Source organism: Pimephales promelas, chromosome 20 (genome assembly GCF_988280905.1).
Source record: "Pimephales promelas chromosome 20, fPimPro1.hap1.1, whole genome shotgun sequence".
In the NCBI taxonomy this organism is placed as follows: domain Eukaryota; kingdom Metazoa; phylum Chordata; class Actinopteri; order Cypriniformes; family Leuciscidae; genus Pimephales; species Pimephales promelas.
In genome coordinates this window covers 13,146,774-13,169,561 of record NC_142788.1, presented here as the reverse complement: position 1 = coordinate 13,169,561, position 22,788 = coordinate 13,146,774, and the positions used below count along the sequence as shown (strand labels likewise).

The 22,788-nt window shown below is 39.0% G+C and overlaps 1 protein-coding gene across 9 annotated transcripts in view; it reads right to left on the bottom strand.

Moving 5' to 3' along the window:
• LOC120463369 (band 4.1-like protein 1) overlaps positions 1 to 22,788 on the bottom strand; it is a 75,944-nt gene that overhangs the window by 2,301 nt on the left and 50,855 nt on the right. Inside the window, exons 7-22 of one of the 9 annotated variants that reach the window (XM_089124453.1) lie at positions 21,809 to 22,027; positions 20,646 to 20,733; positions 19,900 to 20,064; positions 18,805 to 18,902; positions 15,678 to 15,853; positions 13,474 to 13,670; positions 12,180 to 12,218; positions 8,044 to 8,196; positions 6,200 to 7,429; positions 5,013 to 5,063; positions 4,045 to 4,434; positions 3,394 to 3,639; positions 3,136 to 3,195; positions 2,872 to 2,958; positions 2,705 to 2,785; positions 40 to 156 (exon numbers count right to left, since the gene is read on the bottom strand). In XM_089124453.1, the coding sequence (XP_088980579.1) occupies positions 40 to 156; positions 2,705 to 2,785; positions 2,872 to 2,958; positions 3,136 to 3,195; positions 3,394 to 3,639; positions 4,045 to 4,434; positions 5,013 to 5,063; positions 6,200 to 7,429; positions 8,044 to 8,196; positions 12,180 to 12,218; positions 13,474 to 13,670; positions 15,678 to 15,853; positions 18,805 to 18,902; positions 19,900 to 20,064; positions 20,646 to 20,733; positions 21,809 to 22,027 (3,397 nt within the window). Of the gene's footprint in view, positions 1 to 39; positions 157 to 2,704; positions 2,786 to 2,871; positions 2,959 to 3,135; positions 3,196 to 3,393; positions 3,640 to 3,991; positions 4,435 to 5,012; positions 5,064 to 6,199; positions 7,430 to 8,043; positions 8,197 to 12,179; positions 12,219 to 13,473; positions 13,671 to 15,677; positions 15,854 to 18,804; positions 18,903 to 19,899; positions 20,065 to 20,645; positions 20,734 to 21,808; positions 22,028 to 22,788 lie in introns of those variants that run through there. The other 8 variants (XM_089124454.1, XM_089124456.1, XM_089124455.1 and 5 more) reach the window with 8 other exon arrangements.

The window sequence follows — 22,788 nt, the reverse complement described above, 5'->3', positions numbered from 1 at the left end:
GGATTAATTGTGCATGCGAGGGCTAGCGGTGACAAATACCTTCAATTCCTCATGTGGATCTTGAGTGGAAGATTCGGTTTCCCTGACAACTACAGCCTTGGTTACCAACATGTCAGGGTGCTGTTGCTTGGCTTCTTTTATTGCCATTGCGAGCGCCTTGGGAAAAAGTCATTTATTGTTCAAGTTAAATGAAAAGAAGAGGAAACAAGCAGCCAATTTAATAGTAATATGCTTTCTGACCAATTAATTTGCTCTTTAAAGTCGCCATGAAACAGAAATTGGAATTGTCTATTGTGAAATACTGTATATTAGAGTGAGATGGCTTCTCGAAAGGGAAACATTTATGAGGATGCTTATTTTGTCCATCAGAAATTGAGTGTTGTTTGCTAATTGCTGATTATTTCCCAGCCCTCGTGTACAGAATTTAAAAAAAAGGACATATTATGCCCCTTTTTACAAGATGTAAAATAAGTCTCAGGTGTCCCCAGATTGTGTCTGTATTTTCAGCTCAAAATTCGCTCATTTAGAACAGATCATTTATTATACCATATTAAAAATGGCAAATTTGGGGTGGGAGAAAAAACACACATTTTTGTCTGTGTCTATTTAAATGCAAATGAGCTGCTGCTCTTTACCCCATTTCAAGAAGAAGGTGGAGCCTTAACACATTGTGCCTCGGATAACTACGGCAATAAAAAAAAAATCAGAAGCAATATGACTGTCAACGAAAATAGTGGTGTCCAGCCCTATATGTATGAAACGGAGTCGGACACTGATGACCCAGACAGCAACATAGTTCGGCCCAGATCTGTCCCACATCTGGTACAAGTGTATTCCTCACGTGTTGTCGGGATTTTATTGAAGCTCCGCCCTCTTCTTGAATTGGGGCCGGGAGCACCAGCTCATTTGCATTTAAAGAGACACAAAAAACTGTGCGGAAAATCAGTTTGTATCACGGGATTGGGACGGGAAAGGAAAAAAATGTCAGCGGGAGTGGGCGGGACCGGGAATCGTAATAAAACTATGATACGCAACTTTATACACAAATATACAGTTTCTATAAATACATTTTGAACTAAATTCTATTTGCTATGTCTTTTTATGCTGTCCTGTTTGCTTTGGTGTAGCTGGTAAAGTGAATGACGTGCTCCACACACCCGTACCTGTTGTTGGCTGTAATATACATAGCTGCCAACTCTTATGCATATTGGCCGTGAGACACCTGCATTTGATTGTTTTTTTACACGTTCACATGCCACACCCCCGATTTCTCACACTGAAGTGTCAAACTGGTTGGTCAAATGCCTGGAAGATGAGTTTTTCTATATATCTACCTGTTGAGCCACTCGTGATCAAGTAGTTATGCCGCAAATTAGTTAAATTTGCGGCATAACTACTTGACTATTAGCATAACTATTAGTTAAGGGAATAGGATTCATTCTTCTGGGATTGGGACGAGACTGGATGTTTTTTTCCTGGGATTGGGATGGGACAGGATTTTTTTTTGTGGGAGTGGGATGTGAGAGGTTTGAAAATCCACCCTCTACCTCAAACTGAATAGCGCTAGCACATTCGAATTCTGCCAAAAATGTGTCTGATGTGTTCAGTGATTACAATACAGTATAAAGCTTTAACAATTTTTTTTTATCATAAACTAGTGCTAAGATCCAGAATGTGCCCTATACCTAAATGTATGGTCAGTAGCTGCTACTGCTATACACGCAGCAAATTTAAAAATAATCCCCCAACCCAGGTGTCATTGGTAATATCGTTGTTGTCGCAAGTTTATACATTGCGGTGAAAATTTCCATGACACCATGACAACAACCCTATTTCAAACCCATTATACTTTTGTTGATCTTCCGAACACAAATTAAGATATTTTATTGAAACCTAAAATAGAATTCTGTCTATCCACTGATCAGAACTAGCTAATCAAAAAGATCAAAGTGCATTGTAAAGTCATCCATGTGACTCCAGTGGTTTAATCCAAAATTTATGAAGCAATGTGATTGTTTTGGGTGTGAATTAAAAGTATTTATTCACACAATATCTTCACTTCCGCAGATCTGCAAAGCTCTCCAATGTCGAAAAGAAATTAAGGTTTTTGATGAAAACAATCCAGAATGAGTTTCATTTTCATTCAGCAAACGAAACGAACGAATTGACTCAGAAAAAGATTTGTTCATTTTGATGAACGAGTTCGAACAGGAGAGTCACGAACGTGCATCGCAGTACAGAGCAAGGCGAGCATTTGAGCTTATAAAACTTAAACTTTGTTATTTTTTTTTTTTTTAAATGAGCGATCGTTTCGCTTTATAAGACCCTTATTCATCGTCTGGAATCGTTTAAAGCCCTTTGAACAGTTTGGCTCCTACTGAAGTCCATTAAATGGAGAACAATGCTGGAATGTTTACATCAAAAACCTTATTTTTTTTCAACTGAAGAAAGAATGACATGGACATCTTGGATGACATGAGGGTGAGTAAATTATCAGCAAAAGTTTTTTGAAAAGTGAACTACTCCTTTAATGTGTGTTCCAAAGTTGAATGAAATCTTATGTGTTTGAAATTCGAGTGTGAGTAAATGATGACATTTCTAAGTGAACTAACCCTTCTAGAGTTGATATAATCATAGAGCAACATACGTATATCTCACTAAAACGCATTGAAAAATACCCAGCTCTAGTTCCTCCTGCACCTACCTGATCTTGATCGACATCATCGTCACCAGTAATGATAATCCTCTTTTCGATTCTTGTCTCCGAGTAGCCTCCTTTCACCGTCTACAAAACAAAATGACATATATACGTTTTCAATCCTTCCACTAAGACCTATTCTATACAAGAGGTTAACAGCATATTTTAGATACCTTAGTAACATGTGTTGTAGTGGCTGATGTTACGTTCTCAGTAACCATGAGAGGAGAACCATCTCTACCTAACGAACCCAAGTTCACCTGTACAAGATTATAATGAAATAAACACTTGTCAAAGCAAGAAAACGATAAGCCAGGGACTTTCATACATCACAAATAACGCAGACCATCTGAAGCAAACTCTGGAACTAAAGTTGGAAATAAAAGCAACAGACAGAAGCGGGTTTGGAAACCAGATGAACGAATAGACATGCTTACAGGAGACACTCTCTCTGTCATAGAGTATGCAGCCTCTCGCATACCACCGATACCGTGGTCCTATGAGAGCAAACAGAGAAGTTACAATCCAGATGATATCCACCACTGTGCAGGTAAGTAACAAGAGAAAGTAATTACACTTACTTATGTAATTGATGATAATTGACATAATCACAGTCTTCACAGCATGTTCCTCTAACCTATCACACAGTGACATTTGTCCAGTAAAGTATGTATGATGAGCTAAAAGGTCTTTACCGGGTCTGCAATCTCCATTATGGTTGTGGTGACCTCAGAGCCATTGGGCTGCGTCTCGATCTTGACCTCGGTCTTCCTTAGAGCTTGGGAGGCAATGATTTCACTGCTCTCTCTACTTAGAGGATGGATCGGTGGTGACTCAGAGCTCTCCCTTCTCATCGACTGGGCATTAGCTTGTTCTTTAGATTCTTTCCTCATGGCTTGGGCAGCTTTCACTGACCGCGGAGCTTTCTTGGGTACAAAAGGCTTGGGAAAAGAAATGAAACAGATCAAGTCGAAACCTGGGAGTGATCGTGAGATTTAAGAAACACAGTGGCAATCAAATGAATTTAGCAGCATATGGTGAGTCATGGTTAAAAAAAAAAAAAGAATAAGAAGCAATGAAAAATATAACACAATTGTGAAATCAAAGAAACCAAACCTGAACTGACTGACTGAACTATGGAGGGCAGCATCAAATGGAATGGAATTAGCATCAATCAACAACTCAAATTCCAATGCAATTTCATGCTTTGTTTTGATGCCCTGTAGAACGCGAGAAACAAAAAAAAATGGGACGTGATTGCATTCATCAGCACATTTGCACATTTACACTAACCAGTGATTGGGTGAGCCAGCAACTTTGCTAAAAGAGAAAGGATGCTTGTCTACCTCCGGTTTACGTTCCTCCGGTGGCTTCTGTTCTACAACGGGCTTTGGTTTCTCTACGGGCATCGGAACTTCTACATGTTCCTCCTCGGGAAGGTAGATAGGATCTGCTCCCAGTATAAAGGCTGGATGAGTGGGACGGTCGGAGAGGCCAAACTCAGCTGAGAAGTCTTTCTCCCCCAGCTCAGTCATGCCTCTAGAAAATTCCTCCATACCCGTTTGGAAGTCCATGAGCACAGTGAAGTCCACCTCAGCCTCCAGGCTGGACGTCGAGCTAACGGTGATACTCGAGCATTTGCGCTCGATGCCCAGGTGAGTCTCCTTCAGGTACAGAGTGTCTGGGTCAGGGTCATCTTCTGATACTGATCCCAAGCGTCGCTCCCAGGGCTCTCTCTGAAGAAGCACAAAAATAGATCTTGGTGCAAGGAACCAGCTGTGCTACAAGAGCAAATGTCGACTGACGGGGTAAAACAAGGCAATATAATGGATGTTACATCTTCTTCACATGACAAGAATGAGACAACATTGTGGTGACGGATGGTGAACGAGTCTAGTAGGGATGCAGGGGTTAGTTCAAACTCAACTCAAAAGACTAGCTGAAATGTCAGAAGTGTTACATGTCTCTGAGGAAAAACTGAGACTAGAATATGCTGATAGAAAATGTTCACCCTACTGCACATCTGTATTTGTATGTCATATAATATTCCTCTGTTGGACATTTTTATGACTTCAAGTTAAATTCATGCTAGGTGTGGCAAGCCTAGGACTTGCCAAACAGTGCCAATGAATCAATGCATGTGGTGGATGCATTAAATGATATTTCTGTGTAGGACTGTTGTGTAGGATGGTTTGGATCATGCAATCATGCTGTGATGATGTAAGCAAAAGACAGAAGGCAAATTGTAGTGCTTATGAATACATAAATGTGAAAGCCAAGGAGGTAGCAGTGGATGAGTGGAAAAATGAGGCACCTGGGCTTCCTCCTGAGGCTCCGCATGAATTGCTGGAGTGGGAAGGGGCTCCTGGAATGTGAGATGAAATAATAGGAAGAGCAATGCAAAGTTAGTGCACTGAAATTTGAGATAACAGGGAGGCTCTGAACCAACAACCAGACATTTACATAACTGATCGAATACACTGACTGACACAGATACAAATGAGAAGTCGTTACAGTGTGAACTACAGGGCACCACAACAATTGAAAGTTAAAATATATTATGGCAGCTGGGTGCAATTTTGCACTAAGTGCCACTAAAGAGCCTTTTAATCAATCAAACCAATACATCTATAGTAAACATCATGATACCCAAAGAGCAGTTTTGCAAGGTTATTCGTCAGGCTTTTCTAATCCAAAGTCTTTCTACTGCCAGAACAATGTTACATCAGCACTTTGTCTTAATTTAATTTCTTTCCGTTTCAATGTTGAGTGAAATAAGGTAGCATCTGCTTTGACAACAACAGTTGTCTATGGAAAGTGCTGCTCAGTGGGTGTTTGCATTTAAAAAAGCCATCAAGATTCACTGCAGTTTGTTAGAAAAAAAAAACTGAACAATTTCTTTCCCAGCCAAGTCAAAGAACAAATGCAAAAAAATCACTAAGAATTCAGCTAGGTATATTATCGTAACCATTCCTTGTTAAATCAACTTTCAGAGCCCTTCTCATGAACAGTACCATGGCCATTTTTGAAAGTCTTGCAGAAGCCCGTTTGTTTGCAAAAATGGCACATTCGCATAACATGGTGCACCGGCCTTTAATTCCTTGCAACAACCATTCCCTACATGCCTGGTAAGAGAGAACCAGAGAAAGAATGTTGGAAGGAATCAGGTGGAAAGTTAGTGGAACGGAAGCCTGAAGCTTAAGCAATGGAGATTATGAGGAAATTCCTAAGTGTTTCTCAAATGCGCAAGCAGATGTCGAGCTGTGCAGAGGAAGGAGAGGAAAAGAAAGTGGCACATCAGACAGCGGTTATAGTACCTCATACTTCTATCAGCCAAGTTTAGAGCAAAAAAAATGACTATTCTACTCATCTCTCCTCAGAAACAGGTTTCTTATGTTTTACCGACATGTGCATTATGCAAAACTATAGATATGGATGTGCCTGTTTCATGCGATGCTTTAGTTCCTGTGATTGACAAGCAGATTATCAAGCAGTTGTTACCACTGATTTCCTCTTGGAAGATTCCATGGCGGAGCTCTTGTGAAGATTGTTGCCAGAATCGCTTTTGGTGACTGGTTTGGTACGTGTATCTCTCGCCCACTGGGATTTTACAGGTGGGTATAAAGGGGGGATCTGGTCAAAGGCTGGAAATGCTGAATTGGTGGGAATGTCAAACATAAACAATGGATCTTCAAAAAGAAACTGATCTTGTTCGATACTAAGTCTGTGGTCTGCGCTGTTCTTGAGGTCTCTTAATTGGGACTGTCGGCAATATTCTCTTACTTCCCTAATGTGACAATTACTCATCCAATCTTGCTTGGAAAAAGTTCCAGTGCTTTCTAAAGCGGCAGAATTTCTGGGCTGCAACAGGCCATCCGGGGCATTATCGAACCCAACTTGCTCTTCCTTAGAGTTGGTCCCTTCACTTTCTTCAGATGATCCCGAAATGCTCTTCTCACTTGGTTGTCCTTGAAGCTTGGGTCCTTTATTCCCCTTCAACTTCTTCGACCTCTCAGGCTTCAGCGGAACGATTCGTTTCACCTCAGACTGTGATGTGTCGCTTGCAGTAGAATCGTGTCTCTGGATTGTTGAGCCTTTACCTTTAGGGTCTGGTTTAGACATTTGTCTTTGTAAGGTAGCTCTGGTGTTCTCGGATTCTCTTTCATAGGATTGTCTCTCCCATCGGCTTTCATTATATCGATCTCTCATGTATTTGTCTACGGCTGCATTTGGAGAAGCCTCTCCGAAACTTCTCTCTACATACCTTGCTAAGTCTTTATTCGTGTTCTCGTCTTCTCTATTGGTTAACCCCATGTACTTTTTATCGCCCCAGAGTCTCTCTGTTGCATATTCATCGCATCCATTTGTATGAATGACATTCTCTGACAAAGATCTGTCCTGCGGTTGCCCATTATCATATGCTCTCTCCTCTAGTGAACTGGCACCCTGGAAATGGTTGTATCTTAAAGCAGGGCTTTTAGCGCGATTTCTCAGGGGTTTCTCTGGTGATAGAATGGTTTCTGTTGAGGTCCTTTTTACTACATTTGGTTTTTCTCTCTTTTCACTGTGTGCAGTGATGGTTTGTTCTCTCATTCTGTCTTCTGTCTCTCTGTTGAATCCAGTGGCTAATGAAGCTACTCTAGGACTCCTGCTCTTTTCGTCTTTTTTACTGAGGGGCAGGTCTCTTTGACAACCGTCTTGCTTCTCAATCAATAGGGACTCCTCTGAGGCCTATATATCAATAGAGTGAACAGTTTCAATGGCCTGTCAATGCCAACACTACCTCTACTATAACGTGTACAGCGCATATCTTTGCAATATGAATCAAACATAAACTCATGATGCAAGATAAGACAAGACAAACCATTATTGATCTGAGGAGGGAAAATTCATATTATCAAATTACATGTAAAATGTTGGATGGATGTTTTATAGTTAAACAAAAGGGAGACATCTGTGTACATAAGTACTTAAAATGTAATTTGCTTTTTATTATCAAGCAATATCATTGTCTTATAAGACCAATTAAAGAAAATGCATTCATGCTGTGTTCAAATAAACCACTCCAGCCAGATTAAGATAAACCACTCCATCTATTAAAGTTCAATATTGCTGCTAGCACTTGACCAGAGGCATGACATGAAATGGTTCAACAGCATCCACTTAAAGAGAGATTAGTCATATGAAAAAGAGTGCATGGATAACGAATCAAGCATTTGGCACTAAATCCGAGACTCGTACTAACATAAATCTGAATAATCCTCATCAGGAATTTTAAGGCAGTATTAGTATAATTTTTTTAGTCAGCCCACAATACAATCCCCTTGCAGGTTCGGTTTACTCACAGATTTTTTCTCCGGAGTGCTGCCGGATGAAGCTCCAGAGAGACGTTTCTCCCTGTGGACCAGTTTGCTGTTGGGCTCTCTCAGCGCTCTTTTCAGCTCATTGATGCTGGCTTGATGTTTTTGCAACACATCCTCTGGTTTATCCAGGAACTGCTATAAAACAAATAGGTCAATCGTTTGAACCACTTACCTCCAGCAATTACTTAAATGAAGGCTTTCTGCAGACCTGCACTGTTGTTTAAAAAATGTTTATCTAACGGAGGTAAGTGCGCAAATGCAAACATCAGGCATTTGCTCATGATAATCGTAAGTGTAGTTCTGTTCTTATAACAAATGAATTCGCCTCCCAGTTATAAATGTATGTTGAAATAACAGAAACTCTATATGAAATCCCACTGAAGTGCATCAAGTAATATGAATGAAGGTATCTGTTTGATCGCTTTACTGTACACACCACCGCCGACTTGAGCGTCAAAGAAGCTCTGGCCGCTCTGTTAAGGATGCTTGTTGGGGAAGCTAGTTGACGTTTTGAACACTCTGACGTTGCAGGGAGAATAGAAGTGTCACAACATGAAATGTAATAAACAGAAAAAAAAACAAGCAATACATTGAAGAAACCTTTTATAATGCGAGCATTTTTATAACCGTTTTGGTCACATTTGGTCGGGAAAAAATAGTTCGCTATTATTATTATTATTATTTGCGGTCAAATCAGTGTCACCGTGAGCAAGTTAATTGCATTCCGGCTTTAAAATGAACGTTCGTAAATATTTCAAATAAAAGTGACGCTCATGCGGTCCCTATGAGCAAACAACGTCATGTCATAAATGATACGAAACCAGTAGGAAACATAGCAACGGCGATGATTAGCTTCTCTTCCATTTTCAATTTTCTCGGAGCTAATGTTTTGGTAGGAACGAAAGTTTACATTGTGTATTTCTCCGGAATCAGCCAGAGTGAAGGACCTCTATATTCCGATTGGTTGCTGGCGTTTTTGCCGCCGCTTGCCGCTGAACCGTGTCACAGCTCATTACCATAAAGTTGAACTTCTTTCAACTTTCTGATTGACGTCCAAAACGCGACGTCGTTGGATTTGACGCTCCTTGCAGCTGAGAAAAGCCAGCTTCCATTGAAAATGAATGACTTCCGGCCGCTTTGGAAGCTCAAGTCAGCGGCGGTGTGAACGTACAGTTAGATCGGACTTTATTCCTTTTTTTAAAGAGAATATTTTAGACGCAACATTTTATTCTAACACTCTAAAATACTGTGCACATTAAACAACCGGACATAGTGTCGGCCCAGATCCGGGCCACATCTGGTATATGTGGATTCAACACGTACCAGACATGGGCTGGTTCTAGGCCGACACTGTTGCTGTCTGGGCATTGTGATGCCTACAAATAATGACAAACTGAACCCAACCCAATAGTTTGACCCCTTTTCTTTATGCCAAAAAATTCTTTTCTTCAACATTTAAGACAACAAAGCAGCACATAAAACATGAAACATGCTGGTGTAGATAACAGATGTAAGATGGACTGCCATCTAGGCTCAGTTTTCTGTCACTTCCACTAAAAGACAATTACAGAGAGTGAATGCTCAGGCAGTTGATCGATGAGAAACAGTACCTCCTGTTTAGGACGTGGGGCCAAGTCCTGGTCCGACTGGGATAAAGGGGTGGTGGGGAAAGGGTATGTTGGTGCAAGCCAAGGAACGGAGGAAGAGGCAAAGTGAGGTAGTGGAGACAGAGAGGCAGAGCATGGTTGAATTCATAAAGCAGGCAGCCAAACAGAGAGAGGAACTCTCATACAGACATCGATGTTAGCCATGGAAGTACAGAGAGTGAAAGCGCTTGTGCCACTGCCTCAGATTCAGTGTTTTGAAGTTGTCTTAGTCACATAGCATTGAGCAACCTATTGTTCCTCTCTCTCTATCTCTATCTCTATCTCTATCATCAAGTTCAGTGTCACAAATCTCCCGACCTTTCTTTTCATTATTCATACATACTGTATCTTATGAGGTGCAGACTGGCATGTACTGAAAATTCTCCGTGAGCATGGATAAACGATGTACACCACTGACATCCCTAATCTCTACAAACCCTCTCCAGCAAAAATCAAAACATGAACTGTTTTTTAGGAACTCCATTTAGGAAATGCCACACCGATGTTGAGCTGGTTTTATTTCTCTTGTCCCAAATTCTTCTTGGGTCGTTTGGTTGACCCGTTCGTTGACGTTTGCGTTTATGAGACTTGTCTTTGTCGACAGAACCAGGTGCAATCGCTAAAGAATAATTGTGCTCCATTTCATAACAAATGCGCGAAACAAGCTGATTGTGGCTTGATAGACGCTAATGCACAACTACAACTTCCACATTTGTCCAGGACTACACGCAGTACGAGCGGAAATTGAGGTAACGCGGATATGACATGATTTACTGGCGACTTCCAGCTCACCCCTACGTACGCCCCATTTCCTTGGTTAAAATCTCAATTTTCTCGCGATTTAAATATTGTTTGAAACATTTGGAATATTGTAAGTTATCATCTTAACTAAATATATAACACTGGCCTTGTGATTTTTGGGATATTTCAATGCAAAAATCTTAGGTATTCCACCTTTAAGGGCTAGGGCCAAGGCGTATTGGGCTACATAGCCCTTGAAACGAAGTTTGCGGAGGACCACACTTGAAAGAGAGGGGTAACAAAAGTGCCGGCATCAAGTTTTTTTTTTATTATGGCTGAACGTCAAACTGTTAAGCAGTCGCACAAATGTAAGTATTATGACACTCATGTTTTATGATACTTTTAATGAAATGTTGAATAAAATGTTGTTCAAGCAGTTTTAATTTTAATGTTTTTGTTTTGAATCGGTAGTAAACCGCTAGCAGCTATGCGCTATTTGTCGATCTGAGCTATCTGACAATCCTTGATATGACTAACTTTGCGCCACCATTAAATACAATGAAACATGCGTACCATTTGATCCGTAAGCAGTCGTATACGTCTGAGAAACGATTTTCTTCTATTATGTCTTTGACGGATGGCACCCAAGCGTGCAAAGAGAGAGCCTTGGCAATTAACAACACAACATGAGACGACGGCATCTTCGTTTGTTTACCGGTATATCAACGCTTGTCGCCTCTGTTGACAGCTATAGCGGCAAGGGTAATCCGACGCAAACGGTAATCGAGTGGTGTTTCATTTCTTAGAGGAACATTCTCACCCCTAATCCTAACCAAATCCCTAACCCTAATCCTTACCAAAAAAGAGAGTGTACTGTGATACCCCGATTAATGAAACCAGACGGGGAAAATGGGGCTCATTCACTAATAATTTGGCACAGACAATTTCTCATGCAAAATGGAAAGCAGGCCATTCCAAAACACAAACAGTTTTATATACTGTAGGCCTACACTACATGTGGTTGTGTTTTGGACCATTAACATTACTTTTATTGTTATTATTAATGTCAACTGGGAAATTGTTTTATTAGTAACTCAGACAGCATCTGGTACATAGATGTGGCCCGGATCTGGGCCGACAATAAGTTGCTATCTGGGAGAAAGACTGTATAATAGTAGCCTAAACCAATGCCTAAATGGCTATTTGGTGATCAGTTACTATTGTTACTCTCTGATCGAACAGCCTAGTGGCAAAACAAAAAAAACAATTTCAGAGGCAAGTGAAGTTATTCAAATTTGACATAAGATTACAAAGATTTTTTTTTCTTTAGATACAGTAATGTGCCCTGCTGAATCACACGCAATAAGACCAGGAATGTGTATTAAGGAAACACAGAATCAGCAGTGATTTCCTATTGACTTTGAGTATGAAAAAAGAACAACGACAATCAAAGTATATTATCCATCACAGTTCTCCTTTAAATAGTCGAAAAATAACCATTTTACCAAGATGATCCGTCTATGAAACAATGGTCTCATCGGGTTCTCAAAAGCCATGAAGGCTGGAGAACTACATGGAAAACTGCTGGGGGCTAACAACACAGCAATCACATTGCTATTTTTTCGAGGCACTCTAAAGCCATGCTAGCAGCGTGTGTATGCAGATTTCGAGTGCAATTGAGACAATGACAGACAATTAGACACACAGATAGATAAATCACGCTAAAAATACCTCAGTCTTAGAGTCTACAGGAGAGCTTGACTCCTCCCTCTGTGCGCGAGAAGAAGCGAGAGAGAAGCGATAGTTAGAGGACAGCAGTGAAGTGTTAGAAGCAGGGAGAACAGTGCAGAATCTGAATTAGACGGAGGAAACTAGCAAATAGGGAGAAGAAGATGAGGCAGGCAGATTTTTAGAGAGGCTGGAAAGTTAAATTCAAAAGCATTGTTGACAAAACAGGCAGGTATGAAAATATATTTAAAATTAAAGGAGAACTCCAGTCAGTTTTAACATTGAGCTAATTTTTTTTGTACATTTTGAGTGCTGTCACAACAGACAAAAACGACAAAAATCGGTGTTGCCTACACCGTGTTATCGTCTTTTTAAAATTGGCACCCTGTTGACTTCAATGGGGCATGTTCTAAACCTTCTTTTAGTCTCTTAACATCCTTGATTTGTCATTACGAGTGCAGAGTCATGTGAGTGGTGTTATGAAGAGTGACCATGGTCAATCTGACTACAGTAGATGTGAAAAATATGAATAAAAATGATTTTAATTCAGCCAGCTCACATACCTCTATTTGCTTCCTGTTTTCAGTCGAAGCCCACAGTAGTCGATTGTCGAGTTCACACGCGTGATCATTGGTGAATATCATCTCAAACCTACCACTGTGTGGTGTTCTGAGAATATCAGCTCAAATGGATAGTTCATCCGAATCAGAGGTTGAACACACAGAGGAGATTTGAGATGATGTTCACTAATGATCGCACCCGTGAGATCGACAATCGACTACTGTGGGCTTCGACCGAAAACAGGAAGCGAATAGAGGTATGTGAGCTGGCTGAATTAACATCATTTTTATTAATATCTTTCACATCTACTGCAGTCAGACTGACCGTTGTTGAAGTCCCATTGAAGTCAACAGGGTGCAAATTTTGAAAAGACGATAAGTTTTTTGACTTTTTGTCTGTACTGACAGCACTCCAAATGTACAAAAATATTAGCTCAATGTTAAAATTGACCGGAGTTCTCCTTTAAGTCAGGGGCAGAAGAAAGCCAAAGGTAGTGAAAGGTGTTGGAAGACTTAGAAGGGACAGCAAGGGAAGTGTTAGTTTAACTTAATGTGATTGGAATTCTTGAAACTTCAGTAGCTATTTGAATCTGCTAGGATCGCCACCCATAACGCAGAGAAAAGATTTGAACTTAAAACTGCTTCTTTCTCATAGAATACTTTAGTAACTTATTGGAGAAGGGGAAAACACAACTAAATGAAGAAGCGGACACTAAATACAGTTGTGTGCACAGAACCTTGAGCTCCATAGTCTTAGAGGGAGTGGAGTCACTCTCTAGTCGCTGATCTTCAGCTTGTTCAGGATCTTGGTCCAGGTCCTGTTCCAGACTGGGCTCCAGGTAGTCCTGGTCCAGCTCATCTCTGGGAAGACTAGGCACAGGCTCGCTACAGGTGTGCTGGGAGAGTCGGTCCATAGTGTCCCCTAAAGCTGACTCTGAAAGAGATACAAAGAAATAAAGCATGTAGGGTGAGAAACCCAAGTAGTGGAAGACATCTCACGTTCTAGAAGCCTGTTCCACCACAGACCCCTTTTAAATCTAAAAAGGAAAGTCTCAAGTAGATGACCTCACAAATATAGAGTGGGGTCCAAAAGATGTGATCATAACAAAGTCACACAGAAGTCAGTTTCAGACCAGGCAGGTTTCGGTTGATCAACAGGGGTCAACTCGTGTGACGAACTTGAGCATGAGCAATATCCATAGACATATACACTAGACGTCACCTTGGGGTTCTAAGCATGCGTCAAAACCGCCGCCATCTTGGAACAGGGGTCTTGTCATAGGAAGTAGCTAGGTAACGCTGCTATCTCTGCCTTTACTTCGAATTCATTAATGGTGGCGGACTTTTGTGCAGCGTATGATGTTCACGGATGAAATCTGAACTAGGAAGAATGTTTAAAAAAAAAATTCTTTCTGGAATCAATGATAAATACATGTCTGGCCATTGGAACAAACCAAAAAAACAAGAAAAATCGCATTTATGATGATTTATGGTGATTTTATTTCCATTAGACCTGTGTCTACTACATTGACGCTGATGCATTAAAGTGGAGGGGCTCCCCTGTTTCAAGATGGCAGCTCTATTGACGCATTCGTTCCAATGAACTGCCGTAGCCAAGGTGAGGTCTAGTGTATATGTCTATGAGCAATATCTACATCAATATCTGTATCTGCAGATCATGGTGATTTAACTGGAAATTCCGCAGAGCAATGCTACATCATTATTTTAATATGCAAAACTATTACCCAATCATAGCAGGGGGCGTTTACTTCCACGTGTGGCGCCCATCAAAATGGAGTGTTCGAAAGAGAGGGTCAAAATAGCTTATCACTTCTAAAATAGGACAATTTTTGATGTAAAAAAAGCTTGATGAAATTTTAAGTGGACCTCACTAAATTAAGACATCCCTTTTAAGACGTTCACTCCAACCACAGGCGGATTTATGTTTCTGCAGTTGGAAGCCCACACTCCTACACACGCGCAAATACCAAATATAAAACACATTTCCATGAGCAAATCGTGAGCTTAGAATTATAAGGTTCTATCTCTGTTTAGGGTAGTTCTGAGATATTGAGCATCAAAGTTTTTACATCCCAGCTGGCAAAACTGTTATGTAGTAAAATCTTCTATTATAGCTTTATCTATTAATCTTTTTTTTTTTTTTTACAAAAATAACACCACACAGGCATTAATAAGCACCTAATGTATCAGATTATGTCAAAAACTCAATTTTGACCAAAAGTGGAGATAAAACCTTATAATTCTAAGCTCACGAAATGATAACTGAGCTAATTATACACATACACAACAAATACCCCATAAAACATTTGAATATTCTCATTACTCAGTAATTAATTATAGCCTATTGTTAGTTTTTCAAGAGTACGCTACAGTCATTTTTCCATTTAATGGTGCGCTTGATGAATTCATTACACAAAAATTGAAATGCATGGACTGTAAATACATTACCAACCAAATAAACAAACATTACATGAGTGCTTTCGCGAGTCGCACTCTCGCTGGTATCTCATGATCAGTAGCAGTTCACTAAATAAAATAATGAAATAAATTCAAATTTGCAATAAGCACTTTAAATAACTAAAGAACTGGCTAAACTGACTAAAATCAGTATGAAAACGCTATCTCGTGAAATCCGTAATTTCTTTACAATTTAAAGGTACACTGTGTTATTTCATCAGTCAATCGTGAAAGACTAGTGGTTGAAATCTTCTGGCAACATTAAATCCAGGAAAGAAGATGATTCTAGAGAAAGAATAAGTAGAGATTCATGAGTGCACAAAGTTTGAGCGTGCGCTCTGAGCAAGAGTAGAGTCATGACTGTATATTTGAGAACGAACGTCCAGTTTTGTGCAACAGTGGAAGAAATTCTAGTACGATTTGGTGCATTTTGTGATGATCATGGTATCAGAGAAATACTTACCTCCATCTATGCTGCGGGACAGCAGATACCTCCTACTAATTGATCGTTCAAATTGAGGAGCTGGCCTGTCAATCAAAGCACTGGCCTGGCGAGTCTGGGCTTGGGTCCGCCCACTGTAGCGGAACTTCGAGCCAATCACAAGAAAACCTTTAGGGGGAGGCTCAGGAGAGACCAACCTATAAGAGAAATACCAAAAACAATGTTAGAAGAAAACATGTAACATGACAGAATGAAAGTGGATTAAGGATTTCAAGTGTCTAAGCCCAAGTCAGGCCTGTCAGCACTTTTTAATGCCGTCAATGAACAGAGCTGGAGTCAAGACCAAACACTAAAAGACCAATATTACATCCCCAGATCCATACTAAGATCTGTTAGTCTAAGAATTAAGTTCTTAATTAAAAACTTGTTTTCAGACCATGGCGCTAGGTAGTGAGACTTTTGTTGTGCTCTGCAACGTCGGACCCTGCGGCTTTTTTTTTTAAGCATGTTGAATCAGTCGTTGAGAGAGAGAACTCTGATTGGCTTTTGGTGTGGATTGGATTTTCCCTGAGCATTTCGATATGCAAAAATGTTTATAATGACCTGGGCTGAGTTTCCCGATAACATTGTATTTAAGTGCGCCACGAAGACTCTTAAATTAACTTAACTGAAGGTATACCATTTCAAGGTGTGTTCCTCGAACCATACCTTAGGAAGGAAGCCCCTTAAGATATACCTTCTTACGTGCGACGTTACCCGGTGCTGTCCTTGGCGATGGTGCTGAATTTGTTGATATTGATGGCTTGAGAATCAATTTTTCCCTCAAGCAGGGGCTGCTTCACTGTGTTATATGAGAAATAGGTGTAATTTTTAACCCTTGTGCTGCATTAGATTTTTAACACCATTGAGTGCATTAAGGACCAAAAATGGCCACATACTGTAATAAACATTGCCTAAAATATTATATATTATTATTATTTTCCACTTTTACCAAGTTAAATCTTTTATTCAGCATCAGTCCTCATCATAACTACCAACAATTTATTCCATTTCAGGATTTTAACCCTTTAATTACCAGTTTTGTTGGCGAAACCATCGATTTGTATAAGAGGAAAAAACACAAAAATTTTCAATAAACTAAATGCAAAGAGAAAACTTTAGATTTGGATTATCACAGTCTTGAATATGTCAAAGATTAGCAGCAACATTATTTCTGGTGCATTTAAAGATTTTGTGTTAAATCAGATTTAAAAAAAAAAATCACACTTAGCGTGTTAAAGACCAAAAATGGCCCCATATTAAACATTGCCTAAAATATGATGTATTATTATTATTATTTTCCACTTTTAACCAAGTTAAATCTTTTAATCAGCATCAGTCCTCATCATAACTACCAAAAATGTATTCAATTTCAGGATTTTAACCCTTTAATTGGAAACCAGGAAAATAAGGTGCATTTCCACCCATAGGGAATATATATGTAGTGGAATACACTATATAATGCAAATATAATGCTTTTGCTTCAAAATGAAAGGATGTTTGAGCAAAACTCATGTTTCATGTATTAATGACAGCCTCGGATTTAAACAACGTTTTAATGGGTTTCAATGGGCCCTTTTTGGTCTTTATGGTGCTGAGTGTTACTATTTGATCTACACAGTGTGTGTTATACATATTTTGCAAAATGGGATCACATTTTTTACATTTATCCAAAAAGTCACAATTTTACCAAATTTCATACCATTTGCATTAAAACAGCCAAAATGGTCAAAGAAATTAAACTGCAAAAGACCAAAAATGTCCCTAATGCAGCACAAGGGTTAAAAGAAGCACTTCAGAAATAGTGGAAATTGCATTTATTTGGACTTGCAATTTGGAAAAATACAAATTGCAAACTAAATTAAACCCTGGATATTTTATATAATTTCATGAACGCACAACCTCGTGCTCAAACGTGTCATGCGTCTAACCCACTACAGTAACTGTCCGTATGCTTTCATTGCATTAGAAAGGGCCACTTACAGTATATTATATTTATAATGTATATTATATTATATTATATTATATTATATTATATTATATTATATTATATTATATATTTGCTATAATTTCTTTATTTACTCCACAACCAGGGTTGATTGCCCAGCAGCTGAATCACATTATTGGTGTAAATAAAAACTTTCTGTGATTGGATGACCTACTCAATAAAAGCGCAACATGCGAAACATTTAATCAATAGCTATGGCGGAGAAAAAAGAAAGAAACTGAAGAGCCCCCAGCTTTAATCCAACTGAAATGGACGTCCTTTTAGACGAGGTGGCACTCCACCACAAAGATGTGCTTTTTTCAAGTTTTATTCGGACAACTGTGTCCAACAAAACGAAAAAAAGATACCTGGAAACGCATTGCCAAAAAAATGGATGGCTCCGTCTTTGTTTTAGCACAACTATTCGCTGTATCGCTGCCATAGTTTGACCAAATTCCCCACCACAGTCATTCTCTTTGAATAGACGAATAAGCCATTACTTTCGAATGGTTTGCCAGCTGATGTACCTTTGGATAATACAATTAAAAAGCTAACAACAATCAGTGTGATGACAATTTTATTATTTGCATAAAAACACTTGAATTAGCCTAATTAAAAAACACTGGGTGTATTAAATTTTAAATAATATTCGTATAGACTAAGGTGTAAAGAAGCTTTTTGCAGTGGTGCCCACTAGCAGAGTGACCTGCCAACAGTGATAAGGTATAGCTAAGAGTGCTCCAGACCAACTTTCCGAACGTATGACTTACAGAAAGTATACTTATAATAAGAACGTTTCGGGAAACACGTATTAACGATAAGGAACGACGTAGCGTTGAGAAGGTTTCGGGGAAACTCAGCCCTGGCCTTCTGGAATGAAGTGTATACATATATATATAGATATATAACACAGTCGGCTTTCATCACCGCTAGTTCTTTGATGTCATTTTGGTGTGTCATGGCCTATAGGCCAAGGTCATGTTTAAGCGGAGACTCCAACTCTGTCAATGAAGGTACGAAGAAACAAAACAAGACCCAACACCTGCATTCTCACACTTAAAAAAACAGACTGTGCCCAGTGTTGTGGTAATGGTAATTGAACAGTGAGTGGCGAGCGCATACCTGAAAAATGTGTGGTGTTCAATGCAGACCTTCCACAAGCGCTTAGAAGCACGGTGGTTGGGTAGCTTGAAGCCAATGGTGCTCTCAAACTGCTCATACTGGGAGTGCAGGGGAGTGTTGGCATGTGAAGGGGAGGAAGTGGGGGGTGTGAAGGGAAAGCAGAGTTGTAACGTGTTACTTGACAGGAGAATTGACGACGTGTAAAATATGTGCTGCTAAAGCTCAGATCAACCGACAGGGCACAATTCTGCATGCCTTTATTTATCCAAACAGAGCATAACCAGAATTTCTAAAGAATGCTGTAGAGAAACTGCATAAGAATGAGAGTAAATACTACCATCTAAAAGATCAAGGTCCACAGAATAGAGCCTGTTATGCTGATAAGATGTTGAACAGAGAAGCATCTTGAATAAAGGCGTCGAGCATTCATATCTGACCCTCGCACATATCGTGCAGACTCAAAGAAATAACATGCTTTTGTGATAGACAGAGCCGAGAATCCCATTGTGAGAGGAAAATCAAAGAAAATAACCCTGTAAAATCACACTGCAGAATCCTTAACACTTAATAAAAACCTCTGCAACTTATTTTGCCTTCTTTCTTCCCCCTCTCCGCATTGAATTCTCTCCCAACCTCATCTCTTCTCATTTTCTGCTTCTCTCTCTGTCTCTGTGCCCACTAGGCAAAAAAAATGTCACAGCTCAGCCTAATGTTTTAAAACCCTCATCCTTTCCACACTCAGCAAGCTAGCAAACACTAAAGAGCAGAAGTAGTGTTTGTTGAGACATAATTAAAGACTTTTTTTTTAAATGGTGTAATTAGAAATGCGCTTAAGAAAAAATGTATTTCTTTTGTGCGAAGCGGTGGAAGAACACCCACATCAGTCTTCAGAGCACTGTGTAATTTGAAAGCCTGAATAGTGATTTCAAATACTCGAAAAACGTCCCATTCTTTTCTAATAAAAACCACATCATGCAGATTATCCGCCCATTTTCTCGCCCACAGTCTTAGTACGGCATCCTTATCTAGTTAATGCTTGAACATGCATCTACGAGTGCAATCTAACAATAAAAAACCTGGAAAATCTCAAAAGACCTTTTTCTCTACCTCTCCAGGTCGGATTTTGATGTAGAAGTTGCTTCTCTTGTAGGATATTTTGAGGATCTTGGGCCAGGCGAATCGGTTGATACGCAGTCGGTCTCTGTAGATCAAGAGTCCGCTGGCACACACTCCCAGCATGATGTCAATGCCTTCAGAGTCCTTTAAAATGCATAAACACACAAAAACAAATGTAGATTTTCAGTCACTTTTCACTTTCAGACTGTCAATGGCACACCAAGGGGTTATTGTAGGATTTCATCCTATGAGATCTGAGCCTGTAAAATTGCAAAATTGGATCACAGGTCTGTTCTAATACGGTCATGGATCGCAGGGGAAAACATTGTTAAATCCCAAAAATTTAAATACAAATAACCATATAATCATGCAGAGTTGGGATGGCAAAATAAATAGGCTTATCTTCTTTCACAAGCCATGAGAAAACAAACAAAATCTCTTTTTGACATCAATTTCTTCCAACATGCAAAGGGTGAGTCCAATCAAAATTCAAAGTATTTTGATGCAAATTCAAGTGTCACTTGGAAATAGAACTACTACAATTGCCATTTCTGGTCCGGTGTGTTTCATGTGTTAGGCAGGTAAATCATTTTCTTTGTTTTTTTCACCCCCCTAAACAGGAACTAGAATCACCTATGCACCAAATATACAGTTTATAATGTACCATGTACAATACGGACACTTCTATTCAAGCAGAACCATATAAAAAAATCACAGCATCATACCTTAGCATGATGGAGATCAACGCCATACATAGAAAGTTTCTTGGCGTTCTCCAGGAAGTTGATCTCAGCCTCTGCAGGACTCATGCCCCTGGGCACAGGTCATCATTTTGAGAATTTCATTATTAAAAAAAAAAAAAGAAAGAAATTAAGGTTTTTGATGAAAACATTCAGGATTTTCTCCATATAATGGACTTCAATGGGAACCAAACGTTTCAAGGTCCAAATGAGAGTTTCAGTGCAGCTTCAAAGGGCTTTAAACGATACCAGACGATGAATAAGGGTCTTATCAAGCGAAACAATCAGTCATTTAAAAAATAAATAAAAAAGTTTAAGTTTTATAAGCTCAAATGCTTGCCTTGCTCTGTTCTGCGTTCGTGACTCTCCTGTTCAAACTCGTTCATCAAAATGAACAAATCTTTTTTCGATTCATGACTCAAAGGGTCCTAGATAAGACCCTTATTCATCATCTGGTGTCGTTTAAAGCCCTTTGACGCTGCACTGAAACTCTCATTTGGACCTTGAACCATTTGGTTCCCAATGATGTCCATTATATGGAGAAAATCCTGGAATGTTTTCATCAAAAATCTTAAAAAAAAAAAACCCTTTCTTTTCGACTGAAGAGAGAATGACACGGACATCTTGGATGACAAGATGATACAAATGTGGGCAAATATTTATGCATCTTCCTGATCTGCCATGAAATTATTTAATAGGGAAATTGGTTGTAATGAACTACATGTACTTACTATAGGATTAGGGTGTGGTTAAGGTTAGATGAGTGTAATAATTTAATTCAATTCAATAAAGTATTACCAGGAATTTTCAAACCGTTTAAATACGGTGCTTTATATTTTGTGAGCCTACACCTATCTTGTACAAACTGACAAATTAGACTGAAAAAAATTGCTTTCTGTGATTTGGGTCAGGATATAAAAAAATATATGAATTTATTAAGATTATAAAGTCTATTCAATGCTTAATCATCTACCATAATAATGTCTTTAGGTTATCTTCATTTGGGGGACTTTCTGAGCAGACATTGATAAATGTGATTAATTGGAATTATTCGAATGAATTAATCAGCATATCACGTAATTAATATGATAAAAATGAATTGACAGCCCTGGAAACGACTGCTCCCTCTGCAGGCCAGCTCTTCTCACCTATAGGTGCGGTGCAGCTCCATCACCCTCTCCTCCAGCTCACGGGTCTGATTGGGGGCGAAGCGAAACTCGCTGATGTAGTCTGGCCCGTGTTCCTCTGGGTCATAGTCTCCCAGCTCAGCCTGAACGGCGTACGAACCCAGCAGAGCGTGAGTGACGAACGAGCAAGGCAAACGACCTGACAGTATGTCCTCCCTCAGTTGCAGACACAGGTAATACCTGTCCATACAAACACACACGCAACGATTAAATCACAAGCAAAGGTATTTAAGCGTTTAAAATGACATTTTTAGTGGTCATTTGCCTTTATATATTTTATTTATACCATACATTATAGATACAAGAAGAAACATATATAAAAGACACAAAAATACACGGTATTTATTTTAAACGGTCTGGAGTGATATGGCTGTGCATGTAGCTTGATCTAACACGTAGTATATATATATATATATATATATATATATATATATATATATACACATACTATATTTTGTATATAACAGAAATGCTGTGAATTAGTCTTGGAAGTCTAATGCGTCATACCTATCAGTGTTATTACAGTTAACAAAAGCTTTACATTTCGTTACTTGAAATAAAAATAAACATTAACTGAAATAATATATATATACATTTTAAAATCTTGCTACGTTAAACTTATTAATTTATTTTGTCTAGTTGTCTAGTAAAACGTTCTCATTTTCATTTAGTTTAACTTGATGTACTTTGTACTAAAAAAACTAAAACTAGAAATGAAAAAAAAAAACTATAAAATCTGCATGGACACATACAGTAAGTACAAAAAACCTAAAAAATTACATTGAAATAAAAAACGAATTTTAAAATATGATTTAGTATTATTAGTATCTCACTGAATTGTATAATTAATTTACCATTAAAATTAAATTAATGAAATATTTTTACATTCCACTGAGGACAATTTATAAATGATTCTATAATATGATTATATTTGTAAGAAT